Raw genomic sequence first — 23,537 nt, forward strand, 5'->3', positions numbered from 1 at the left:
TATTGCAACTGTTATGTAGTGTCTTCCAACCTAGAAGGTGATCTCCCAGCACTATATCAGACAATATTCTGTTGTGATCCACAGGGTTTTCACTGGCTAATTTTCAGAAGTAGATCGCCAGTCTTTTCTTCCTGGTCCATCAGCCCCTACTAAGGAACCCTCTAATTTAACTGAATGATAAAGCCAAAAAATTAAAATACCAAAAGTATAAATAGCTGAAGGCTAGAATGGCTATTCCTTCTTTTATGGTAAATATTGAAAAAAGGTCATTGAAAATAATGGGAAATGGCATTCCAATTCTTTTCCAAAGGGCTTTGATTTCATTCTACTTCTTTGTCAGTGTGTGGAAACCATTAGAGAGTGATTGTTTCATTTCTTCTCCCAGTCTGCCTTTTGGGGAGAAAATATCAAGAGGGGCAACTGTTTCCCCATGACAAAAGTCATGTGAGGAGAAGAGCAGGGTACACTGTTAACTAGACCAGGGTTCTTCAACCTTAGCAACTGTGACATTTGGAGCCAGATGATTCTTTGTTGTGAGGGCCTGTCCTGAGCATTGTAGGATGTTCAGCAGCATCCTTGACCTCTACCTACAAGATGTTAGTAGCACCCTTCAGTCATAACAACCAAAAATGTCTCCAAACGTTGCCAAATCTCTCTGAGGAGGAAGGAGGGAGCAGAATTGCCCCTGGTTGAGAACCGTTGATCTAGACCTGGTTTTCATCCACCTCAAGCCCACGTCAGACATTCATAGTCCTTTCAACACTTTTATCTACTGGGAATTTAGCTCTAGCTCTGCACTGTCAATCAGAAGGTAGCTACACTGTGAAGAGAGTCCAGTTGGACTGGACTGTGGGATATAAAATGATACTCATGAAGAATGTGCTTCTTAGCTCAAGTAGATACTTGAGACTAAACGGGCAGCTTCTGTCCGGAGGTGAGATGAGAAGGAAGAGAGGGTTAGGAGCTGGCTGAATGGACATGGGAAATCAGGGGTGGAAAGGAGGAGAGTGCTGTCACAGTATAGGGAGAGCAATTAGGTTGGCGTAACAATGTATGTATAAATTTTTGTATGAGAGGCTAACTTGAAATGTAAACTTCCACTTAAACTACAACAATAAAAATAAATTCATCAACATTAGGTGGACTCTGTCTTTTTGAGGGCAGAGGGGGCCGCTGGAAGCTGCTGTTTTACCAACTTGCTATCTCTTTCTTTCTAGAGACGGGGGCTGGCAATTTGTGCTGTCTTCCTGGCATTATGTTCTTCTGCTGCTGATGGCTCAAACGAGAACCTGCAGGAGCCTCAGAGATAATGACAATTTCTCTTTTGCGTCTCTAGCAGAACTCCCAGGTGTATGAGTAACGCTGTCACCTGAAGCATCTTCTTAAGCCTCCAGAGAGAGCTGCAGGAAATTACAGTGTATTGCAGGGAACTCTGATGCTGGGGAGGAAAGAAAATCCTCTTCTTAATTAAAAAAAGAAAAAGCAAGATAATTTTGAAGCTAGCTTGATTTAGCTCCCTCTCTACAGGAAATTTTAAACCAGCTTTCAGGGTGTGTGTCTGGAATCTGGTTTGTCTCACATGACTAGTCCCTTTTGAGGATGCTGCCACCCTAGGGTCTCTCTATTCTCCACTGCTATGCATCTGGGTTCATTGCCACCCACCGCCAGTCCCTGGTGTCAACGAACTAGCACTTGTTTCCCTCTAAAATCCCACTCGTCCAAGAAGTTTGAACTTCTCCTTCTGCAGGAGAGGGCAACCATTTGGATAACACACAGCATTGATGTTTCCATAGGTGGGAATAAGATGTCTTCCCATCTTCCATCCAGCTTTGATCAGGCATTCCTTTTTTGAGTCCAAAAGAAAGGTTGACTCTGGTGGGGAAGATCGAGCTTCAAAAAGCTTTGGGGAAAATTGAAAGACACCCCCCCGAAAACAAGTCAGCACCACCTTTAACCCCCAAGAAACAGAAAACCAAAAACCAAACCCACTGCTGTCGAGTCAATTCCGACTCAGAGTGACCCTATAGGACAGAGTAGAACTGCCCCATAGGGTTTCCAAGGAGGAGCTGGTGGATTCAAACTGCTGACCTTTTGGTTAGCAGCCAAACGCTTAACCACTGTGCCACCAGGGCTCCCAAGAAACAGAAAGGCAATAGGAAAGTAGATACAGATAATGGAAATAAAAAACACATTTTACTTTTACTGTATTATCTGAGTATAAATAATTGAAGCAATTCCTGATTTTGTTGTTTTTGTTGGTTTGTTTGTTTTTGGCAGGGGGTGGGGGACTGTGCCTACCCTCTGCCAGCCACTATGCTGAACACTTTATTTGGATTATTTCATTTAATTCTCCCCAAATCCCTATAGTGGATTCAGACTTTATCCCCATTTTATAGATGAGGACGCTGAAGCTTTGTAGGGTTAAGGGTTGAGGTGCAGAGACATGAAAACAGATATGTCTGTCTTAGGAGACGTAGCTCCTAACCACCCCACTCTTCCAGAGTGCTCCTCCAACTTTAGTGTGAGTCAGAATCCCTCAGAAACCGGGTAAAAACTCAGATCACTAGCCCCACCCCCATAATTGTTTTATTCTGGATTCAACCTGGGAACTTACATCTGTAACAAGTTCCCAGGTGATACTGATGCTCCTGGTCCAGAGACCCCACTTTGATAACTGCTACATCACATCCCATTTTCTAAAAAATAGTGTGAGCACTGACTTTGGAACCCTTGAGTGAAAATGACTGAGGTTGGAGTCGGCCATTGGCAGTAGACCCACGCACCATAAGGTGACAACCACGGTGTTTCTATGGCCTCTCTTCTGAGAGGTTGGTGTCAGGAGACAGAGATAATTGACCTGTTGTAATTTTAGTCTGGTATTCCCTTGGCTGCCTGACATTTCCAAGAACACGGTCAAACTGCATTGTTAAAAAAAAAAGCGTACCACCACCATCCACTTAAGCCATTTTTGAAGTCCAGTAGTTTTCCATTGGCATGGTATTTCCTTCTCAAACTATACTTCATTAATTTTCTTTGGACTCAGTAAGAGCAAGTAAGTACATACCGGATAAGTACTGCAACCCTTATCTTGGAAAATACCATCAAAATACCGATACTAATGAGCCCATGACGTAGAATTATTGTGAAGAACAATTTCCAAATCTTGGGTTATGTCGTGGCCTATTAACTAATTCAACAAAAATTCTCAGGCAATTTCTATTAGTAATAAAAGAAGCATCATTTAAAAGTTTCCTGATTATGGTCACTTTGAAAACAACAGGCACTTTGAGAACAGATTTTGTGTTCCTCGTCTTTTGACTGATTGAATTTCACCTGAACTAAGATTCTAAAGGTGCATTTGAAACCTGAAATAAAGCTGATTTACTTGTTGATAATCTGTTCTGAAGCCTTCTGAGCTAGTTCAGGAGAAAGGCTTTGGTGCCTTACCTTTCTGCCACTTAATAGCCAAGATAACAACCCAGGTGTGAAACAGCCGATAAAATACAGACAATTGTCCTCCAGATGAATTCAGGAAAAACACTCCATCCAAGTGAGTGGGCTGGGAAATTTGCTGCAGTGCTTTTGCTGTGAAAAATGTTACAGTAGAAGATGGAACTTTTTATAGGAAAATAGAGACTGGTGGTATGTGGGGCTCCTCAGCTCCCTTTTCCAAATGCCTTAGGAATCAATTCATGAGAGAGAACTTTAAAAAAAAAAAAAAAAGGTTAATTAACCTATTGACTTCATGAGTGGTGGAACTGTTCCTTTGGATTTGAGTCGATAATAATCTCACCCTTTCTTTAGACTGGACGTGTCCAGAGGCTGAATTTTCCCGAACCAAATCAAGATGCTCTTATGGGCTTCTGTTTGCCAGCAAATAGTAAGTGGAAGCTATTTGCTAGGGACTAAGCACGCCCTTTGTTTTTCTCACGAGCTGACTGCTGCAATGGAATTAGCCCAGTGTAAGAAGTAGGGCAATCTGTGCTCCTGCTGGCAGGGACAGTAGGTTGTCATGTTCTGGGGAGACCCCCATGTTAGGAACAAAGGCGGGTTCTGGGGCAGCAAACATGCTGTTGCTTTGAGACTAATGTCTTCATCTCATGGCTCCAGCAGAACCAAGAAAACATTCAGGGCTTTTCCCCCAGGAGTGGGGTCCAAAGGGATGCTTCGGACGATTTTTTTTTCCTCCTGCATCTGTGGCTGCCTAGAGATGTTTATCAGTGTGGGGCAGAGCAAGATGCCAAGAAGGGACGCTGTAGTATAAAGCAAGGTGCTCCCCAAGGCAGATAAGGAGACTCGGGCTGCTGTATGTGTGTGCGAGTGTGCGTGTGTGTGCAGGACGTGCAAGCCAAGCGCGCTGAAATGCAGCTCGCCTCTTTGCCTGCAAAGAGACGCTCCACTTCCTTCCCTGGCCAGCTCCCTCGGGGAGCGCAAGGGGGAGTCCTCTCTGGCCAGGGCTTCCCGTGCCCCGGGAGCGCTGAGGGCTCGCCTGGCGGAGCTTAGCGCAGCGGTCTCGGAGGGCGGGGGTGGACACTGGGCCTCTGTGTGCCAGCCGCAGCCGTTGGCTGGCAGGCGCCCAATCCCGGGCCATGCCGCCGGAGCCTGCCAGGACGCCCGGTGAAAGACGAGTTTGGTGGAAGGCTTGACCCCGGTCTGCCAGCAGAAGCCGGCGTCAGGAGCCCTGGCGGTGGGGCCACTGTGGTCCGAGATCGCTGGGTTGCAGCTGCAGGGGCGCTGGGGACCCCCCCCCCCAGGTGCGGAGGGAAGGAGGAGGTATGGCTTCGGTGTTCATGTGTGGAGTGGAAGACCTGGTGTTCAGCGGCAGCCGCTTCGTGTGGAACTTGACCGTGTCCACGCTGCGGAGATGGTACACGGAGAGGCTGCGGGCTTGCCATCAGGTGCTGCGGACATGGTGCGGGCTGCGGGACGTGTACCAGGTGAGCCAGGGCGCACGGCGCCCCCGGGCCCTTGCGGGATACCAGGCGCTTGTGGGAAGCTGGTTCCACCTGTATGATTTTATTATCTCTCTCCCGCCACCCCTCTTTTTTTCAACTCCTAGCGGACTGCTTGGCTCTTGGGTCAGATGCTCAGCAGCTGCAGGTAACTGTTGCCTGACAAAGCTTACCTTTAATTTTTCGAACCGAGATGGGGGCCATTTGTGAGTTAGTCCCAGCATCTGCAGACAAATGTTTTAGAGTGATGGTGTGCTGGCTGTACTTAGCTAAGAAAGCTGTAGCTTTGCAGCAGAGGGTCTGCAGGGAGGAACTTTGACGTTCGTATGGTACCTTCTTTTTTATTTCATTGGGATGGGGGTGGGCGTTTCAGAGGCAGCAGTTTCATGCCAGTGTACCTCCAGCCGGGCCTTAGCACATTTGCATGCTTCTGTTTGATTTTATTTCAGTTTTCCATCAGGCAGCCCCAACTTGCAAGATAGAGCCAGGAAAAGCTGATTGTGTGTCTGCTGGCTTTTGGAAGGAAGGACTGCAAATTCTGAACACTTTGCAGGAGGATGACGACTGGCCGGGGAAGGGAGGGGAGGCCTGGCTGAGCGTCGGAATGCTTACGTTTGGATCTACTCCCTGTCACACTGCACAGCCTCTTTATTTCTCTGCTAGGTCCCATCCTGCAGCAAAATATGCAGCAACTTTGTTCAACTATGAGATTGTTCGTGTCCTCTCTGGGGCTGCAGCTTGCCAAGATTTTTTTTTTTTTTTTTTTAACAGTAGTTGAGTGGATTTAAAAGTACTGTGCTTTACTTGTTAATATCTTTTAGGTTAAAAAAAAATCCTACATTATAGATAGGAAGATTATAACTGGTGTTTACTATGGCAATACAGTATCACGTTTTCTGTCTTGTGATGTGGAATAGCTTTGATATTCCCAAGATAACTATAATTTATATCTCAGTGTATTGTGTCCCATATGCAATGAAACACCTGGTTTTGACAAAGCGCAGTCTTCCATCAGTCACACAAAATTCAAAGACCATGCCTGAGATTAGAGTGTGGGAGTCTAAAGAATCACGGTCCCCTTGTTGTCCTGGTTAAAATGGGAGGAATGTTTTGGCTTGTACTTTTGCAGCTCTTGCTTTTATATAGCATGTCTGTGATATCTTCTATTTTGAAATGGAGTCCAAGAGCCAGGTTGAGAAACAGGGCAGCACGTGGGGGCTTGAGAGTATTAGGGAGCTGTGGGTATATCCCATCTGGCCACATTACACAGCTCACCTGGCTTTTTGGAGAAAATTGGGAAATCACCGCTCAGCTTGGTGTGGAGGGGAAGTGCCCCTCACATAGTTGCTGTGTTTCTTTTTAATGTTTGAAAAACCGTTAAAAGGGGAATGCAAATATTGTGACCCAGCAGACAGGCTCTGTGCCTGCTCCCCAAGGATTCAGGGGATTTATGGCTTATCTCTCATGCTGTTACTGACCAATTCAAAAATGGAGGTTCCCGAAACATGGGAACCCATGGGATCTCTATAAAATTGATCAATAATTATTTTTATGCAGAACAGCAACTTGAAGGACTAATAACTAAAATATATGTTTTCTCTGCTGTAAAATGGATGGTGGCTGAGCTGATACCCTCTCATAATGGTAAGAAAGAACATCTAAAATGATGACATTTTTATGAGTATTGAATCATAAGTAGAAGAAAGTGATCGCTAAGTTTGAACTTTTCTGTATCTTCAGAGAAATAGGATTTTTGAAAATATTTTAAAACTTGGGAGAACCATAGAATTCTTAATTGCACGATATAGTTAATTGTTTGCAAAGAAACATCACTTTCTTTAATGCCTTTTATTATTTTTATTTTATATATGTATTTATTTATTGTTGATGAAAATATACATAGCAAAACATACACCAGTTCAACAATTTCTGCATGTACAATTTAGTGACATTGATTACATTCTTCAAATTGTACAGCCATTCTCGCTATCCTTCTCCAAATTATTTTACCACTATTAGCATAAACTCAGTGCCCCCTAAGCTTCACATCTAACCTTTCTAGTTGCTGTTGTCAGTTTGATCACATATAGATAATTCTTTACAACAGCATAATGCTCAAAACAAACTCTTTAATACCTTTTACATATTGAGCCAGAAGTGACTAAAATTGTGTAGAACTGAGATTCAGTAAAATAGAGTGATGAATACATTAGGCTCGAAGTTAAATAGACATAGTGGTGGATTCTGCTTCTTCCTATGTGTGACCGTGGGTAAGTTACTTAATCTTACTATACTTTAGTGTCCTCATTATCATGTGGGAAGTATAATTGTACTAATCACAGAGGTTTGATAAGAGATGTAATTGATACGTAAGATATTTAGCACAATGCCTAGATCTTAGGAAGCACTCAGTATATGTTATCTGTTCTGTCAGTTAAGATGATTTTTAATGTAATAGGAAACCCAACTCAAACTCACCTACAGAGTAAAAAGAAGTAACTTTTGACACAACCAACTGAAAAATCTAGCAGTAGAATGAACTTCAGGCATAGTTTGATCTGGGCACTGTGCTTGTTGCCATGATTCTTTCAGCTCTGGTCTTATCCATGTGCTGGCTTTATCCTGAGCTGGTTTCTTCCCTCATGATAGTATATAGTTCTAGCAGTTCCAGTCCTTACATATATATAAAACCACTCAAAAGGAAAGAGAATTTCTCATACTCAACAACCGTAAAAAAAAGTCCAAGATTTTACTTGATAGGCCAACGTAGGTCTTGTGTCCACACCCGGTACTATGCACTGATTGGCACAGGGGATGGGATTACAATCCGTGCATTCTTCATGCTAGTTGTATTACCCCCAAAGGGCTGAAAATTATTTCTTTGGGGGTAGAAGGCTAAAACAACTTACTCCTTTTATGTATATATACAGTACATAAACAGTTATACAGTATATCTGTGGCACTAAAATTTCAGGGGAGTGATCATGGAAAAAAAGGTTGAGAAAGACTAGATCTCATTGATTGGCTTGGCCTGTGGGCCAGAGGGCCCATTTTTGAAACTGGGAGTGAGGTTGACCCCACTCAGACCACGTGCCTGCCAAAAGACGAGGGAAGGTAAATACGTGCTTGGGACCCAACCAGCAATGGCCACTACACCTACATTATTGGAATCTCAATTAGTTATTTTTTCAAGATGGGTACACAGATTAATGCACAAACATCTTTGTAAGTATTTTGGCCACAGTAATTTGCGTTAAGGGCCCGTGGGCTCATTATTACAATACCCAGACATATTGCTATCCAGTAATTCTAAACTCTGAACCAGCAAGGGTATGTCCCACTGTACTGCCCAGCTTTCTGGCATATGAACTGGAAACACACACCAGAGAGTTACGTATTTTACTGAACCCCATTTTTCATCAGCTTGATGATACAAAGGTGTTATTTTTCTTGCTACTAGCCTGAATAGTCTTGTTTGTAAGGAAGTCCAATGCTCAATCACTCTAGGGAGAAGTAAGGGTGGGGCAGAAGAGATCCATTACATGAAATACCTGGCAATTCCCTGAGGGTGTTTTGTTTATTCATATACTATCAATGAACTAGGATCGCCCACCTATTCCTGAGACATTTGGCAGCAGCATCATTATTGCCTGGCTAGCAAAGCTAGGGAAACATAATTTCTTTGGAATTGAACATTTCCTCCACTTCTAGATATTGGAGAGGCAAGAGACTTAATTTGCCAACAACCATGAATAATTAAAATACTGGTTATAAGGCATTTCTGTAGGAATGTGACTAAATAAAAAGCAGGCTGCACTGAAGCTGCCTTTTAACAAAGACGTGCTTTATGAGTGAAAGTTTGAATTTGGTTAAAGTAGTAGGCACAGGGTATTCAGCTTCAAGTACCAAAAAAACCAAGCCCACTGCCATCAAGTCTATTCCAACTCACAGCCACCCTGTAGGGCAGAGTAGAATTGCCCCATAGGGTTTCCAAGGCTGTAGTCTTTATGGAAGCTGACTGCCACATCTTTCTCCTGTGGAGCAGCTAGTGTGTTCGAACTGTTGACCTTTTGGTCAGCAGACAAGCACTTTAACCACGGCGTGTTAGGCTGAATTCTAAACGCGGATTCATCAGCCGTATATCTACCCTGCTTATAGCTTGTCTGGGTGGGCTGAGTTTCAGCAACTAATTGGGTTGAATAATAATTGAGGTGGAAAATGATGGGCGAATGTTGTTGAGAAAAAGAAGATCAACACCTTTTGCCCTTGATTAAATGTGACAGGGTCTAACAAAACTTCCGATTGTTACCTTGGGATTAAGTTTTCCCCCCTCCCTGGGGTCCCAAAGGTAGAATTTCTTGGAAACCTTGAATGGAGTCATTGCCTCCAGCAGGAGGCAGCTTGGACAGAATCTGAGACATTAAGCGACCATGTCAGAGGCTGGATAGCTCCCCTGAGTCAGGCAGCTGGCACGGAGAGGGTGCGTGCAGTACTGAACACTCAGGCTGTGGGCTCAAGCAGGATGGAGGTTGAAGCCTGGCTTCGAATTTGAGCAAATTTGACCTTGAACAAACTGCTTTCCCTCTCTGAGGCCCATTTTCTTCTGTGTGAGTTGGAAGAACAGTAAGACCTGCATTATGGAGTAAGGTAAGAAATTCATGAGATTGTGTATAATGTTCAGCACCATGCCTGGCACAGTCGAATAGTCAATTAATGTTGGCTTTTGGTTATATAAAGGACTTAACACCACACCCATAGCAAGTTCTTGATAAAGGGTAGTTAGGAGTAGTAAGGGAGCCCTGGTGGCACAGTGGTTAAGAGCTTGGCTGCCAACCAAAAGGTCAGCAGTTCAAATCCACCAGCCGCTCCTTGGAAACCTTATGGGGAAGTTCTACTCCTATAGGGTCGCTGTGAGTTGGAATTGACTCGATGGGCCCGCAACAACAATAACAACAACAGCAAGAGTATTACCGAGCCCTCGCGGCAAAGTAGTTAAGAGCTCTCCTGCTAACCAAAAGGTCAGCAGTTTGAATCTGCCAGCTGCTTCTTGGAAACCCTACAGGGCAATTCTACCCTGTCCTGTAGAGTTGCTATGAGTTGGAATCCACTTGACGGCAACGGGTTTTAACAGGTTAGAAGTATTACAGGAATCCGTAGGTGTTGCAAGTGGGGTTAACACGCTCAACTGCTAACCAAAAGGTTGGAGGGTCAAGGCCATCCAGAGGCTGCTCAAAAGAAAGGCCTGGTGATCTACTTCCAAAAAATCAGCCATTGAAAACTCTATGGAGCACAGTTCTACTCTGACACACATGGGGTCACCATGAGTAGGGGTTGATTCAGTGGCAACTGGTGTTGAGTATTACTATCATTTTTTGTAAGTAAGAATAGTTCTCTTCGAACTGACTTCCCATCATAACATGCGAGGATGTTCAGTAAAATGGTGGGGTTTCCCACAGCAGTGTATGCAGAGTGGACCTTGAGTACTTGGACTTGTCTTCCACATAGGAGACCCATGTCCTTTTTTAAGCCCTTACATAATATCTAGTCAGTCATAGGCATCTCATGCTAGGGTCTCTGAGGAGACAGTATCTCTATATCCAACACTCTGATGATCCACAGGCTGGTAGCACCTGAACTTTATATCTCACCATGTTGGTTGGCAAAGACCAAGTCCCCCAAAGGCCAGTTCCCCATTGGGCAGTCAGTGATCTGTGAGCACTTCAAACCACATATACTTCGCCTGCTCCCACCCTTCACTCTTCATTAAAAAAAAACAAAAAAAAAAAAACCTCATTGCTGTTGGGTTGATTCCAACTCATAGTGACCCTCTAGGATAGAGTAGAACTGCTTTTCCAAGGCTGTAAATCTTTACGGAAGCAGACTGCCACATCTTTCTCCTGCAGAGCATCTGGTAATTTTGAACCACTAAACTTTTGTTTAGCAGCCGAGTGCTTTAACCACTGCACCACCAGGGCTCCTTGGCTAGAAGGTGGGCTGGCAAGCTACAGCCCACAGGCAAAAATGGACTGCCACCTGTTTTGTAAATAAAATTCTATTTGGCAGACATCAGTGTTCATTCATTTATGTGTTGTCTATGGCTGCTTTCTCCCTATCACGGCAGGCAGCATTGAGTAGCTGTAATAAAGACTGTATTGCCCACAAAGCTGAAAATATTTACTGCCTGGCTCTTTATAGAAAAAGTTTGCCGATCCCTGGACTAGAAGGAAAGCAATGCACTGGGTGGAGAGTGCTAGAGAAAGAAAGGTTCAGCATTCAATCAGAAAAATAGCACTGGAAGAATTTTCTCATCAAAAAACTAGGAAATTAACAAACACATATTCAGGATGAGTGCTCAGTTTACCCTTACAAGGTGCTTCATTGTGAAACATAATGATTGAGTTATAGATTGACTCATCACATTTGTTTACTCATTCATACCAAAAACAGTTAACAAGTGCTCCCTGTGTCCTAGTGACTGTCAAGATGTTAGCCAAGATAAAGTCAAAACAGACATTGTTCCTGCCCTCAGTAAATATATGGTATCATGTAAGAAAGTTAAGGAAATCAAACTCTATGAAAGGGCTATGTTCAGGGTGTTATAGGAGAGCACAGAAGGGGGGGGGGTCTAAATTAGACAAGTGTAAAGCGAAAGGGGAGAGGGAGCCAAGGAGACTTCCTGGAGGAGGTGATTCTTCAGCTAATCTTTGAAGGACAAGTAAAAGTTAGCTGGATGAAGAAAGGCAGAAGGGCATTTTAGGTATGGAACAGCATGACTTGGGGGAGCGGATTATAGAGTCTTTTAAGGCTGATGAGTAGAGAGATGAGAGAGAGAGAATAATACCTGAACTTGAATAATCTGTATTTTAAGACTAAGATTTTGAAGTTTTTCTTTTGAACTTTGACAGGAGGGGAGAGGTTGATTTAGAACTGTGACTGACATCATTGAGGCTGATAGATTTTGGAGAAGGTGGCATACTGGAGACAGGAAAGGAAGGTCGATTAGGAGACTGTTGCAGTGATATAGGTGTATAAGTCAGGATAACATAGGTTGCTATGGCAACAAACAACTCCAGAATTCTAGAGGCTTAAAACAATAAATGCTTATTTTTCCACTCACATTACCGGTCATGGGTTGAGCCTTCTGCCTTTCTTTGTCTAGCTAACCCCTACTTGTCCTTCAAAGATCAGTTGCCATGACAGAGGGTGAAGAGCTAGGTAGGGTTTTGCACTGGTAATTAACAAGATCCAATTATTGTCTCCTTTGAATTTTTTGTTGCTACTATGTGTTTTCACTAATGAAGGCATGCTGATTAAAGGACCAATTCAGAATTTTTGTTATGAGTTATGGATTTTGATACCCATTATCTGGAATCCTATATGTCCCAGCAGTTGCTGGACATAGTAAATCCTATCGATATGAGTCAATTATAAAATCTTTTTTTTTTCCTAAAAATTTGTAAAACATGAAGGCATTTGGCAATTTCTTAACCTTTTTATTATTTTTCATGAAACTTTTCAAAATATGGTACAATGCATTCTTCCTTACTGCAGTAAGAAGGTACTTACAGCCCAAATAAATAAAGCTAAGGGATTTTGTATCTCAGGAAAATTACCACTGCAAGCATTCTTCATTACTGCAAAAGTAGTACTGAAAGCCCAAATAAATAAAACTAAAGGAATTTAAATCTGAGGAAAATTACCACTACTATGTATTCTTCATTACTGCAAAAACAGTACTGACAGGCCCAATAAATAAAACTAAAGGAATTTGAATCTCAGGAAAATTACCACTACTATATATTCTTCATTATAACAAAAGCAGCACTAACAGCTAAGAAGCAGAAACAGCTGCCCTGCAATACTGCAGAACTGTTCACAGCAGTGCATTCCACCTGCTGCATGTGGAAGCAATGATGGGGCCCTAAGATTGAATGTAGGATAAGAATAACTTATAGGGTTCCAGTCTCTTGAAAAGTACCACCACAATGCATTATTTATTTCAAAGGCATTATCTACTGTTCAGAAGGTAGAAAAGCAGGGAACCAGTAACACCTGAAACAATAAATGGTGTCAGGGAGAAAATGACCACTATGAATGAAGACTGGCAATAGCTTATTCTCGCCATAAGTACATTCTCCCAAGAACACAGTAACTGGAAAACATAGTGGTGAGGCTTATCTCACATAAATAAAGACAAACCTGTCAAACATCCAGGAGACGTCACTAAGACAATGCTCAATCTACACAAAAAATGAGACTCCAACTCAGGGTTCTTGAGTTTCACACATTTCAGAAGGCTCCCACCGTGAGGCTAAACATGTTAAAACTGGGCTACCTCATTTCCAAAGAACTCCAGGGGCATAAAAAGTGGGTGGGATACCGTTTGTCCCATGGGTTTTGAAAGGGTTAAATGCTTGGCTTCTCAGTGGCTTCTGTCACTTCTCCTAAGTCACTGGCCAGGACTGGTCACAGGACCCACCCAACCACAGAGCCAGGAAGTGCATTCCTACTGTGGAACAACATGAATGCTGATGCAGATTTGGTTCCTTAGGAAGCAAACTTTGAAATGGAGATTAATGCAGGAAGTTCATCTGAGAGCATTCTTAGGATCAACACCTATGGAAGGGAATAGAAAGTAGTAGCATTGAGCAGAGGGAGAAGTTGGGCTACAATTCAGGCTCCATAAAGGCCTCAGAACTCGCAGGTAGGTTTGAAGCTGAGAGTTGTCCCCCATTGGAACAAGAGAGCTGGACCTTCCCCCACCAATATCAACCCATCATTGGAGGTGGGCAACCCCTGGGAAAGGGGTGTGAACTTGGACTAGGCAGCTTTTGTTGAGATCTGTAAGCTCACAACATTGCCAATCGCTTGGGGAATAAGTCCTTCAGGCCTTAAGGGGGGGTCTGGATGATACGGCATCTTCTACAAATGCCTACCCCAACAGGTGTTAGGATCGCAGCCTGGACTAAGGTAGGGCCAGCAGGAAGGAAGTGGAGAGTGAGGATTGCATTGCTATGAAGGGTATAGAATCTGGCTTAAAACATAGCCCACACCATCAGTGCAGTCTCCTGACTACAGACTCTACACTCTGTTGAAGGGATTCCGTGGCCAGTGAATTCAGCTACTAATAGTAACAGATACAGAAGGCAGGGAAAACTTGGTTGATAAATAATCCCATTGCCATTGAGTTGATTCCAACTCATGGTGACCTCATGTGTTACAGAGTAGAACTGAGCTCCATAGGATTTTCTTGGCTGTAATTTTTATAGAAGCAGATTCCCAGGCTTTTTTTTTTTTTTATGGCACCTCTGGGTGGGTTTCAACCACCAACTTTTAGGTTAGTGGTCAAACACAAACTATTTGCACCATCCATGGGCCTGGTAAATTAAATAGGAGCCCACTTTTCACTAGGAAATTCGTTTTCCACTTTTTCTGTTGACCAAAGACTAAGATTTTATGGCAGGGAACTAAGATGCTAACATACCCAAACACTGATAAGGACAACTGTCTTAATATTTTAGCCCATCACTTGACATAAATGTATTTCCAAATGACCAAGTCATTTATGGTCAACAAGAGTAGTCTGAGGATCTTTGAAAAGCATTTTTGAAACTTCGTTGGTGTTGAAAAACACCAAGTTAAGAATGGACTCTTGTGCCTTTTCAGATTTGTTTGTTTTTCCCATTGCATCGTTTTTTGGTGGAGCTGCAACATAAAATAACTTTTTACTCATCCCCTACTTATGTTTATTCTGAACATTGTATTTGTGAATGCCCCAGCTGGTTGTTGTGGAAAAGTTTGAATGACTTAAATGGGGAATAAGATCTCTATTTCTATATTTTATGAACAAGACCATATGACTTACAGCACAGAAAGGAGACAGAAATTACTAAGCTCTCATGAAAAAAAATTTTCAATCAAAGTCCATATGTAACTACATGTATGTACCTATGCATGTATGTGCATCCTTGACGTGAACATTTGATGTGAAATAGGATAGCTAATATGGTAAAGTTAAATAGTACCATTGCCACCTGTTGTCTTCATTGTTTTTAGTCTCTTGCATTTTGTGTTTGGTAAAACTTTTTGCTTAAATAGCTATTTTCCCTTTAAACTGTGCTTTTTTACAGTCTCATTATCTTGACTAATTAAAAAAAAAAAACAACTTGCCATCAAGTTGATTCCAACTCATAGCCACCCTATAGGACAGAGTAGAACTGCCCCATAGAGTTTCCAGGGAGCACCTGGTGGATTTGAACTGCTGACCCTTTGGTTAGCAGACGTAGCTCTTAACCACTACGCCACCAAAGTTTCCATATTGACTAATAGCTACCCATTACTGAGCAGCTGCTGTGTACCAGACCTTATGCTCAGCATTTTATGTGTATTATCTTAAAAGAAGAAGAAAAACTTTTAGGGATTATTTCAGCATGCAAAAAATGTAAAAAATAATATAGCTAAAAGTCTGTGCACCCATTCTTGAGTACTGTGCTCTTTTAAAAAATTACCTATATGAGACCAAATGGTTAACAGTTACTCTAAACCATGGATGAGAAGATTGAGAGACAGAAAGAGAAAGTTAAGGGGAATGGAGCAACTAAAATGGAAATAAAAAGAATGTTGACACAGTGTGAATAATGTAACCAATGTCACTGAACAATAGGTGTAGAAACTGTGGAATGGGAACCTGTTTCGCTATGTATACTTTCGCTAAAATACAATCAAATATTTCTTTTAAAAGTCTATGCACCCACTGCTCAGTTTTAAAATACCTTAACATTGGGCTATATTTGCTTCATACATTTTTTGTAATGAAATAAAATTCTATCAATTCAGTTGAAACCTCTTTCTTACCTCCCCTCTCTACCTAGAGAAAATCCTACCCTGAAGTTGGTGTTTTTCATTCCCATGTGTGTTTTTATAATTTTGCCACGTATATTTGTATCTATAAATAATATATAATATTGTTTGTGAAATCTACACATACATGGATAACTCTGTTATCTTTTCTCTTAAGTTTTTGAAATTTATCTTGAAATTGCTTTTCACCCCTGTACTCCAGTACACGAATATCCCAATCTCTTGTTGATGAACATTTAAGTCGTTTCTGATTTTTTGGTTTGAAAATACTGCAGTGAAAATGTTTGTATTTATCTCCTTGTGCACATGAGCAAGGGTTTCTACAAGATATATACCAAAAGGTGGAGTTTCTAAATTTTCAACTTTATTGAATGTTGTGCCTTATCTTTAATCTTTATAACAGCTCTTCAAGATGATATCATGAACCCCTTTTATTTATTTTATATTTTCATATTGCTAATAAGGCAAGGCACTAGGTTTTGAACAGAGTACAAGCAGAACCAACAGAGCTCTTGCTATCAACTTGCTGCTTTATTTATTGAAAGATAAATAGCATGTAAAAGTAATATCTTATCATTTATTCACTTAACTATTCATTCAGCAAACACTTGATAGAAACATATCCATCCTAGTGTTTCAGAATGAAGTCTATGAACACAGACTGCTTGAGTTCAGATCCTCAGAGTGGGGGATGGATGGATGAATGGTTGTTGGATAGATGGATGGATGGATGGATGGGTAGATGAGTAGATGGATGGATGAATGGTTGGATGGATGGATGGATGGATGGATAGATGGATGGATGGGTAGATGGATGGATGGATGGATGGATGGATGGATGGATGGATGGATGGGTGGATGGATGGGTAGATGGATGGATGGAGAGATGTATGGATGGATGGATGGATGGATGATGGTTGATGTAATTATCTTTATATGTGCAATATTCTCATATGAATAAATTTTAGAGCTTATAAAAATATATGAGGATCCTCCTCCTTCTTCCCCTTCCCCCAGATTAATATCTGTAGTTTGGGATGGCAGCCAGGAAAGGGGCCCACTGACCACCATGTAAGCACATTATGGCACATGCGATTGTTCGTGGCACAGCTTCTTATCAGGAGGCTCTGGCGTCTTAATGCTGCTGTTTGACATATTCTGTGAAAGCAAAGACTTACTATTTTAGCTCTTTTATTTCTGTCTCCCTAACAGGAAGCTATTAAACTTTTTCCATCCCACGACCCAGACCCCACTCAATAAGGCTGTGGGACCCGATTGGCTGCTGTCTGTCTCTTCCCATCTGTGTCAGCTCTCCTTAGAGACAGACCTTAACATTTGTGACTGCTAAGGAACCCCGTTATTACAAACATCATGCTACCCTTGGGTAATGTAGCCAGCATATATTTTTACAGGAATTAGTTTGTCTCATTAAAATGTGATTAGATGCTTATTATCTAAGAGAGAAAAGAACCTTAATAAAATAGGGAAATAGTATGGGCTATAGTCAGCTGAAGGAGCCCTGGTGGCACAGTGGTTTAAGTGCTCAGCTGCCAACCTAAAAGTTAGTGGTTCGAACTCACCAGTTGCTCCGCGGAAGAAAGATGTGGCAGTCTGCTTCTGTAAAGATTACAACCTTGCAAACCGTATGGGCAGGGACGGATCACCCAATAAGCAAGGTACACACGATCTTAAGTGCATGTAAGCCCATGCATACCTTACTTATTGGGTAATCCGTCCTTGCCTATGGGTCAATTCTACTCTGTCCTATAGGGTTACTATGAGTCAGAATCAACTCAACGGCACGGATTTGGTTATAGCCAGCTGGACCTGAGTTAAATCAAGGCTCCACCTCTTACCCAGCTGTGTGACCTTGAGCAAGCTAATTAATGGCTCTGAGCCTATTTCTTTATTTATACAAAAAAAACTAAAATAAGATCTACATTCTAAGTTTGGTATAAATGTTAACAATAACAGTGGTTGAGAAATGGTAGTTTTTTCAAAAGTAAAAAATTTGTACCCCCACCCTTATAGCCCAGTAATGAAGTCACTCCTGAGGTTCACCCTTCGGCCAATAAAACAAAACAGGCCCATAAAACAAAATGAGACTAAAGGGGCACACCAGCCCAGGGACAAGGACAAGAAGGCAGGAGGGGACAGGAAAACTGGTAACGGGGAACCCAAGATCGAGAAGGGGAGAGTGTTGACATGCAGTGGGGTTGGCAACCAATGTCACAAAACAATGTGTATTTAATGAGAAACTAGTTTGCTCTGTAAACCTTCATCTAAGGTAAAATAAAAAAATTTTTTTAAAAGAATGGTGTTAATTCTAAAAACAAACAAAAAAATTGTACCGGTTGCGTAAACTTCATCATAAACCAAAAGTTATCATGATAGTAGTTATGAGTGCAAGCTCTGGCTGGTATTTAAGCGCTAAGCCACCGCTGAATACCTTTGTGACGTGGGCAGGTTACTTGACCTCTCGGTACCTCATTTCCTCGTGTATGAGATGAGGATGATAGCAGTACCCAGCTCCTAACATTGTTGTGGAGACAAAATGAGATTATGTAAATGCAGGTCTCATAGGGTGCCTGACTCAGGGTAAGTATTGGAAAAGTGTCAGCTAGAATTATTTCTATTTAGTGAACATTTTCTATGTGTCAGACATAGTGCTAAGCATTTTGTATGTACTATCTCATTGAATTCTCCTACCAACAGCATGGAGTAGATATTATTAAACCCATTCGGCAATGGGAGAAGAAAAACTCAGAAAAGGAGGGTGAGAACGGCTGCACAACTCGAATAATGTAATCAGTGTCACTGAATCCTACACGTAGAAACTATGGAATTGGTGTATGTTTTTCTATGTGTGTTCTCAACAACAACAAAAATAAATTATTTTTAAAAATCCATTTGGCAGATGCAGAAATTGTTTAGCGATGTTAAGTAATTTGTCCAAGAGCAAAGATTTGAACTCAGATCTGGCTAAATCCAAATCCCATTCACTTGAGCCGTTAGAAGAAATGGAGTTAATTTACAAACCATTCAGCCTCTTCCTTTTCCATGTTTGCCTTCATGGAGTACTTCCTAGGACTCTCTCAGTCTCTAATCTCTCCCTATACCAAACCCCGTAGCCATAGCAGGAATTGATAAATTCATTTAGACTAAAGTGTAAAGGGCTGATAATAGTGCCCACTCTATTTCTTGAAGGGATCTTTCCACTTTAAAAGAAGACAAAGCTGTCTTAGTTTCTTAGTGTTGCCATGACAAATACCCAAGTGCATGGCTTTAACAAACAGAAGTTTATGTTCTCACATTTAGGAGGCTGGAAGTCCAAATTCAGGGCCGCTGGCCATAAGGGAAAGCGCTTTCTCTGTTCTCTATGGGGGAATTTTTTTTTCTCAGTTTCTCTAGCGGGCAGTCCTTGAAGTTCTTGCCCTCACAGACTGGTCAACCTCTTTCATCTTCAGACAGTGTGGGTCTTCCCCTTGTGTCTGTTTTCTTCTGCACCTGATCTGCTCTTTTATATTTCAAAAGTCAGTAGGTTTAAGGCACACTCTACACTGATATGGCCTCACTAACGCAACAAAGAAAACCCTATTCCCAAATGGGATTACGTCCGCAGGTATATGGGTTAGGATTTACAGCACTTTTTTTTTTTTTGAAGTTGGAGGGCCCAACTGAATCCATAACAAAAACCTTTGGCGTGAAGTCAGTTTCTAATTGCAAGTGTGCAAGCATCCACAAACCCGTGGGTGCAAATTTTCTCCCCTCCTCTCCCCCCAGTTATCCCTAAAGTCAAATCATGGAGGGATTCACATTAGCACAAGGAGGATTCTAGTACATCTTAGTGGTTAAGTGCACAGACTGAAGCTAGACTACCTGTGTTCAAATTCCAACTTCACTACCTGTTACGTGTGTAACCTTAGGAAGTTCCTTCCCCTCTCTATGCCTCATTTTTCTATCTGTAAATTGGGAATAATAATATTATATTGCCTCCTAGGGTAATTGTGAAAATGAAGTGAATGTGTGTGTGTTTACCATAAATACGCATGCACACAAATATAATACTTAGAGACAATGTCTGGCATATGGCATGGACTAGATCTCATAAAAATTTTAACTACTGTTCCATCAGAAAACGTCATTCATTGTTTATTGAGCAGTATTTATTACCTTCCAGGCACTTCTCTGGATATTTGAGATACAACAATGTAACAAGTAGATATGGGCCCTACCCTTATGGAGCTCACAGTCCACTGAGGATGACCGGAAAAATAACAAAAAAGTAACAGTGGGTTTCTCTCCAGAGGGCTTATTAAAGCCGAGACCCAAAGGATGAGAAAGAGCTTGACATTTGCAGGTTGAGAAGGACAGCATTCCAAATGGAAGCAATAGCAGGTGCAAAGGCACTGAGGCAGGAAAAAGTGTTACAGAAAGGGAGAGTGGCTAGAGGGTAGCAAGAAATGTAGAGAGTATCAGGGGGTGGGTTTGGAGAGGCGGAAGGGACTAGATCACACAGTACCCTGGTAGAATTCTGGATTTCTCTCTAAGTATGGTGAGAAGCCATTTAAGGTGTTTTAAGTGGAGGAATGACTTATTCATTCATTCAACAGATATTTACTGAGGGCCTATTATATTCTGGGGCTGGTCTAGGCAGTGGAGATAGAGCAATAAGCAAAGGAAACAAAAATCCCTGCCCTCCTGGAACTTACTTTCTTGTGGGGTATTCGTATCTTCAGCCTGGACCTCTCAAGTCCAGACCTGTATATCCAGCTGTGTCCTTGATATCTCCACTTGCTTGAATAATCTGCATCTCAAACTTGACATGTCCAAATCTGAACTCCTTATCTTCCCACCAAAACTTGCTCCTTCCTCAGTAAATTGGCAACTCAGTCCTTCCAGATGGTCAGACGAGAGCCTTGGGCCATCCTTGACTCTCATTTTCCACATCTAACCCATCAGCAAATCCCATAGGCACTACCTCAAACTACATCTCTAATCCACTTTTCAACAACTTCTCCACCACGATGCTGGACCAAGCCGCCCTCGTTTCTCACCTGGCTTCTCTGCTAATGTCATTTCCTCCCTACAGTCTACAACAGCCTGCAGGGTAACCTTGTGAAATTAAGTCAAATCATATCATTCTTCTCCAGTGGGTTCACAATTCACAGAAAAAGCCAACCTTACATGATCGGCACCCCTTCCCCAGGCTGCCCAACACCTCCCAGCAAATACACACCACCTCTGGTCTTAATGCCCAATACTCTTTTCTCTAACTCTTCTCCAGCCAATCTGGCCTCCTTGCTGTCCCTCAGACCTACTAAGCACATCCCAGCCCCAGGGCCTTTGCCCTTGGAGTTTCTCTGCCTGGAGCCTCGTCACCCAGAAGTCTTCATGCCTGCTTGCCTCTCACTCCTTCCAGGTCTCTGTTCAGATGTCACCCAACCCAAGAGCCATCCCTCCTGTTCCATCTCTTTTCCTGCTTTAGTTTTCTCCATAACCCTTATCACCATCTGATGTTATGAATTTATTTTTTCAAATGCTTATTGGTATCTCCCCACCAGAATGTTAACTAAAGGAGTGCAAGTACTTTGCTTTGTTCAGTGTGGTATACTTAGTACCTGGAACAGTGCCTGGAACCTAGTGTGTTCTTCAGAAGTGTTTGTTGCATAAATGAATGAATGAATTTGCTTTACATTTTAAAAATCCTGCTCTGGCCGTTCTGGGACAATGGCTCGGAAGGGGTAAGAACAGTTAAGAGTGTGTTTCCAATGTCCAGCCGAGAGATGATGGGGACCTGGTCTAGGGTGGTGGCAGCAGGTGGTATATGAAAAAAAAAACAGTCACTGAAAAGTCAATTCTGACCGCATGTGTGTCAGAGTGGAACTGTGCTCCATAGGGTTTTCAATGACTGACGTTTCAAAAGTAGATCACGAGGCCTTTCTTCTGAGGTTCTTCTGGGTAGACTTGAACCGTCAGCCTTTCAGTTAGCAGTTGACCATGTTAACCATTTGCACCACCCAGGGAATCCATGGTGTATGAAGACACTAAGCATTTGGAGGAGGGAGAGGAAGCAGCATTTGGAAAAGGGGGAGGGAGGAGCATTTGAAGGACTCTGTGGTGGTACAGTGGTTAAGAGCTCAGCTGCTAACTAAAAGGTCAGCAGTCTGAATCCACCAGCCGTTCCTTGGAAACCCAACTGGACAGTTCTACTCTGTCCTGTAGGGTCGCTATGAGTCAGAATCCACTCGAAGGCAACGGGTTTGTTTTTGGTTTGGTCCAAAGACAGCATTTGCATTCTGTAAGGTTCTGGAAACCTCACAGAGGAAAAAAACCATCCGTGTTTATATTTGTACGGCGTGTTGATTCTTTTTCATTACTGAAAATAGCCCCAAGCCAGTGTAAGTTGATTGAGAATACAGTCATTTGGCTTCTCTGATGACTGTTTCATTAGGGAAGCAGCATTTTAGATAGCAGAGTTGGTTATTTCCTCCAGCCCCTGTGAAAACAGGCTCACCCAAGAATCCCAGCCTTCATGTACAGCCAACTGCAAGTGCCGTCCACCCATGCCCAGTCCAGGGTGGGGACGCCAGCAGTTCATGCAGTTCTCGTCAGCATAGACTGTCAAGTGATCGCTATTTCCTGCACCCGGCCCTGTGGTTAGGCTCTGGAAGGTGCCCTGTTTTTCCTGACAAATGCTAAGAGACGTTTCAGACCTTTGGCTTTCTTTTCTTGGCATTCTTGTGGATGTTGCTTATCATTCCGACCCTGTCTCAAGTCCTTCCCATCGACTGCAGTTTAAAGAATGGAAGGGCCCTTTGCATTTGTCTGGATTCTTGAGAGCAAAATACCATTACTTTTCTGGACGCTGTTAGTGTTTAATTAAAACTTGCTTTCACCAACTCTTTGGCTGTGTCCAAGTTTTTTAAAATTCTGCAAGCACAGACAATATGAAGAGTTTGACCCTTTAAGTTTCAAGAACTGGTTATTATGTCTAATCATCAACCTCAAATAATGATAGAACATAATCTCTGGAGTGAAAAGTGAAAGAAAAAAACAACCATTTCCCCAAATATTTCCTGAACAGAAGGAACATTTGCTTTTAATAAATAGATTAGTACCAGTTTTAAAATTAATTTAGTGTTTAAGTCTGAAACAATTTGGTAAGAATATAAAGAATCTTAACTGTCAGCTCACACTTAAATTTATGGGACTCTTTCTTCCTTAGGATATTTACATATTAAAGTTTCCAGATATTGATGCCAGATATAGTTCTAGCTGAGCTCGTAAGATTTTGCTCTCAGAAATTCTTTTTGGAAATGAGATTTGTTTTTCAGTGTTTTTCCTTTAATAAAATTCAAAAAAATATAGTAAAATTCAGAAGCCAACTCTGAGTTTCAAAAAAAAATTTTTTTGAGATGTTAGTGCCAGAGTGTGCATAGTATCCTTTATTCACTCTGCAGTTACATCAGTTTAATTTTTTTTCAGTCTCATAGGCCACATTACCTTACAGATTTAGCACAAAGTTGCCACACCTTTATGCGGTATATTCTATGTATTTTAAGTATATCAAATTAAATTATGTTTCTTCTATCGTTTTCTCTTTTCTCCTGGCTTTTATTATGTACTTTCTCTGAGCTAAATAAACCATGTTTCAGCTTATGAATAGATACATACATAAAATAGATACATACATAAAATGTATATATATATATGAAAATGGAA

General features: G+C 41.9%; 1 protein-coding gene across 2 annotated transcripts in view; it reads left to right on the forward strand.

Moving 5' to 3' along the window:
* The first annotated feature begins 4,453 nt into the window (after positions 1 to 4,453).
* The window catches only part of FRMD4B (FERM domain containing 4B), a 223,371-nt gene continuing 204,287 nt past the window's right edge, over positions 4,454 to 23,537 (forward strand). The window contains exon 1 of one of the 2 annotated variants that reach the window (XM_004372718.3): positions 4,454 to 4,937. In XM_004372718.3, the coding sequence (XP_004372775.1) occupies positions 4,776 to 4,937 (162 nt within the window). In that variant the 5' untranslated portion in view covers positions 4,454 to 4,775. The remainder of the gene's footprint in view (positions 4,938 to 23,537) is intronic. The other variant, XM_023727926.1, reaches the window with a different exon arrangement.

This window comes from Trichechus manatus, unplaced genomic scaffold (genome assembly GCF_000243295.1).
Source record: "Trichechus manatus latirostris isolate Lorelei unplaced genomic scaffold, TriManLat1.0 scaffold00020, whole genome shotgun sequence".
NCBI lineage: Eukaryota > Metazoa > Chordata > Mammalia > Sirenia > Trichechidae > Trichechus > Trichechus manatus.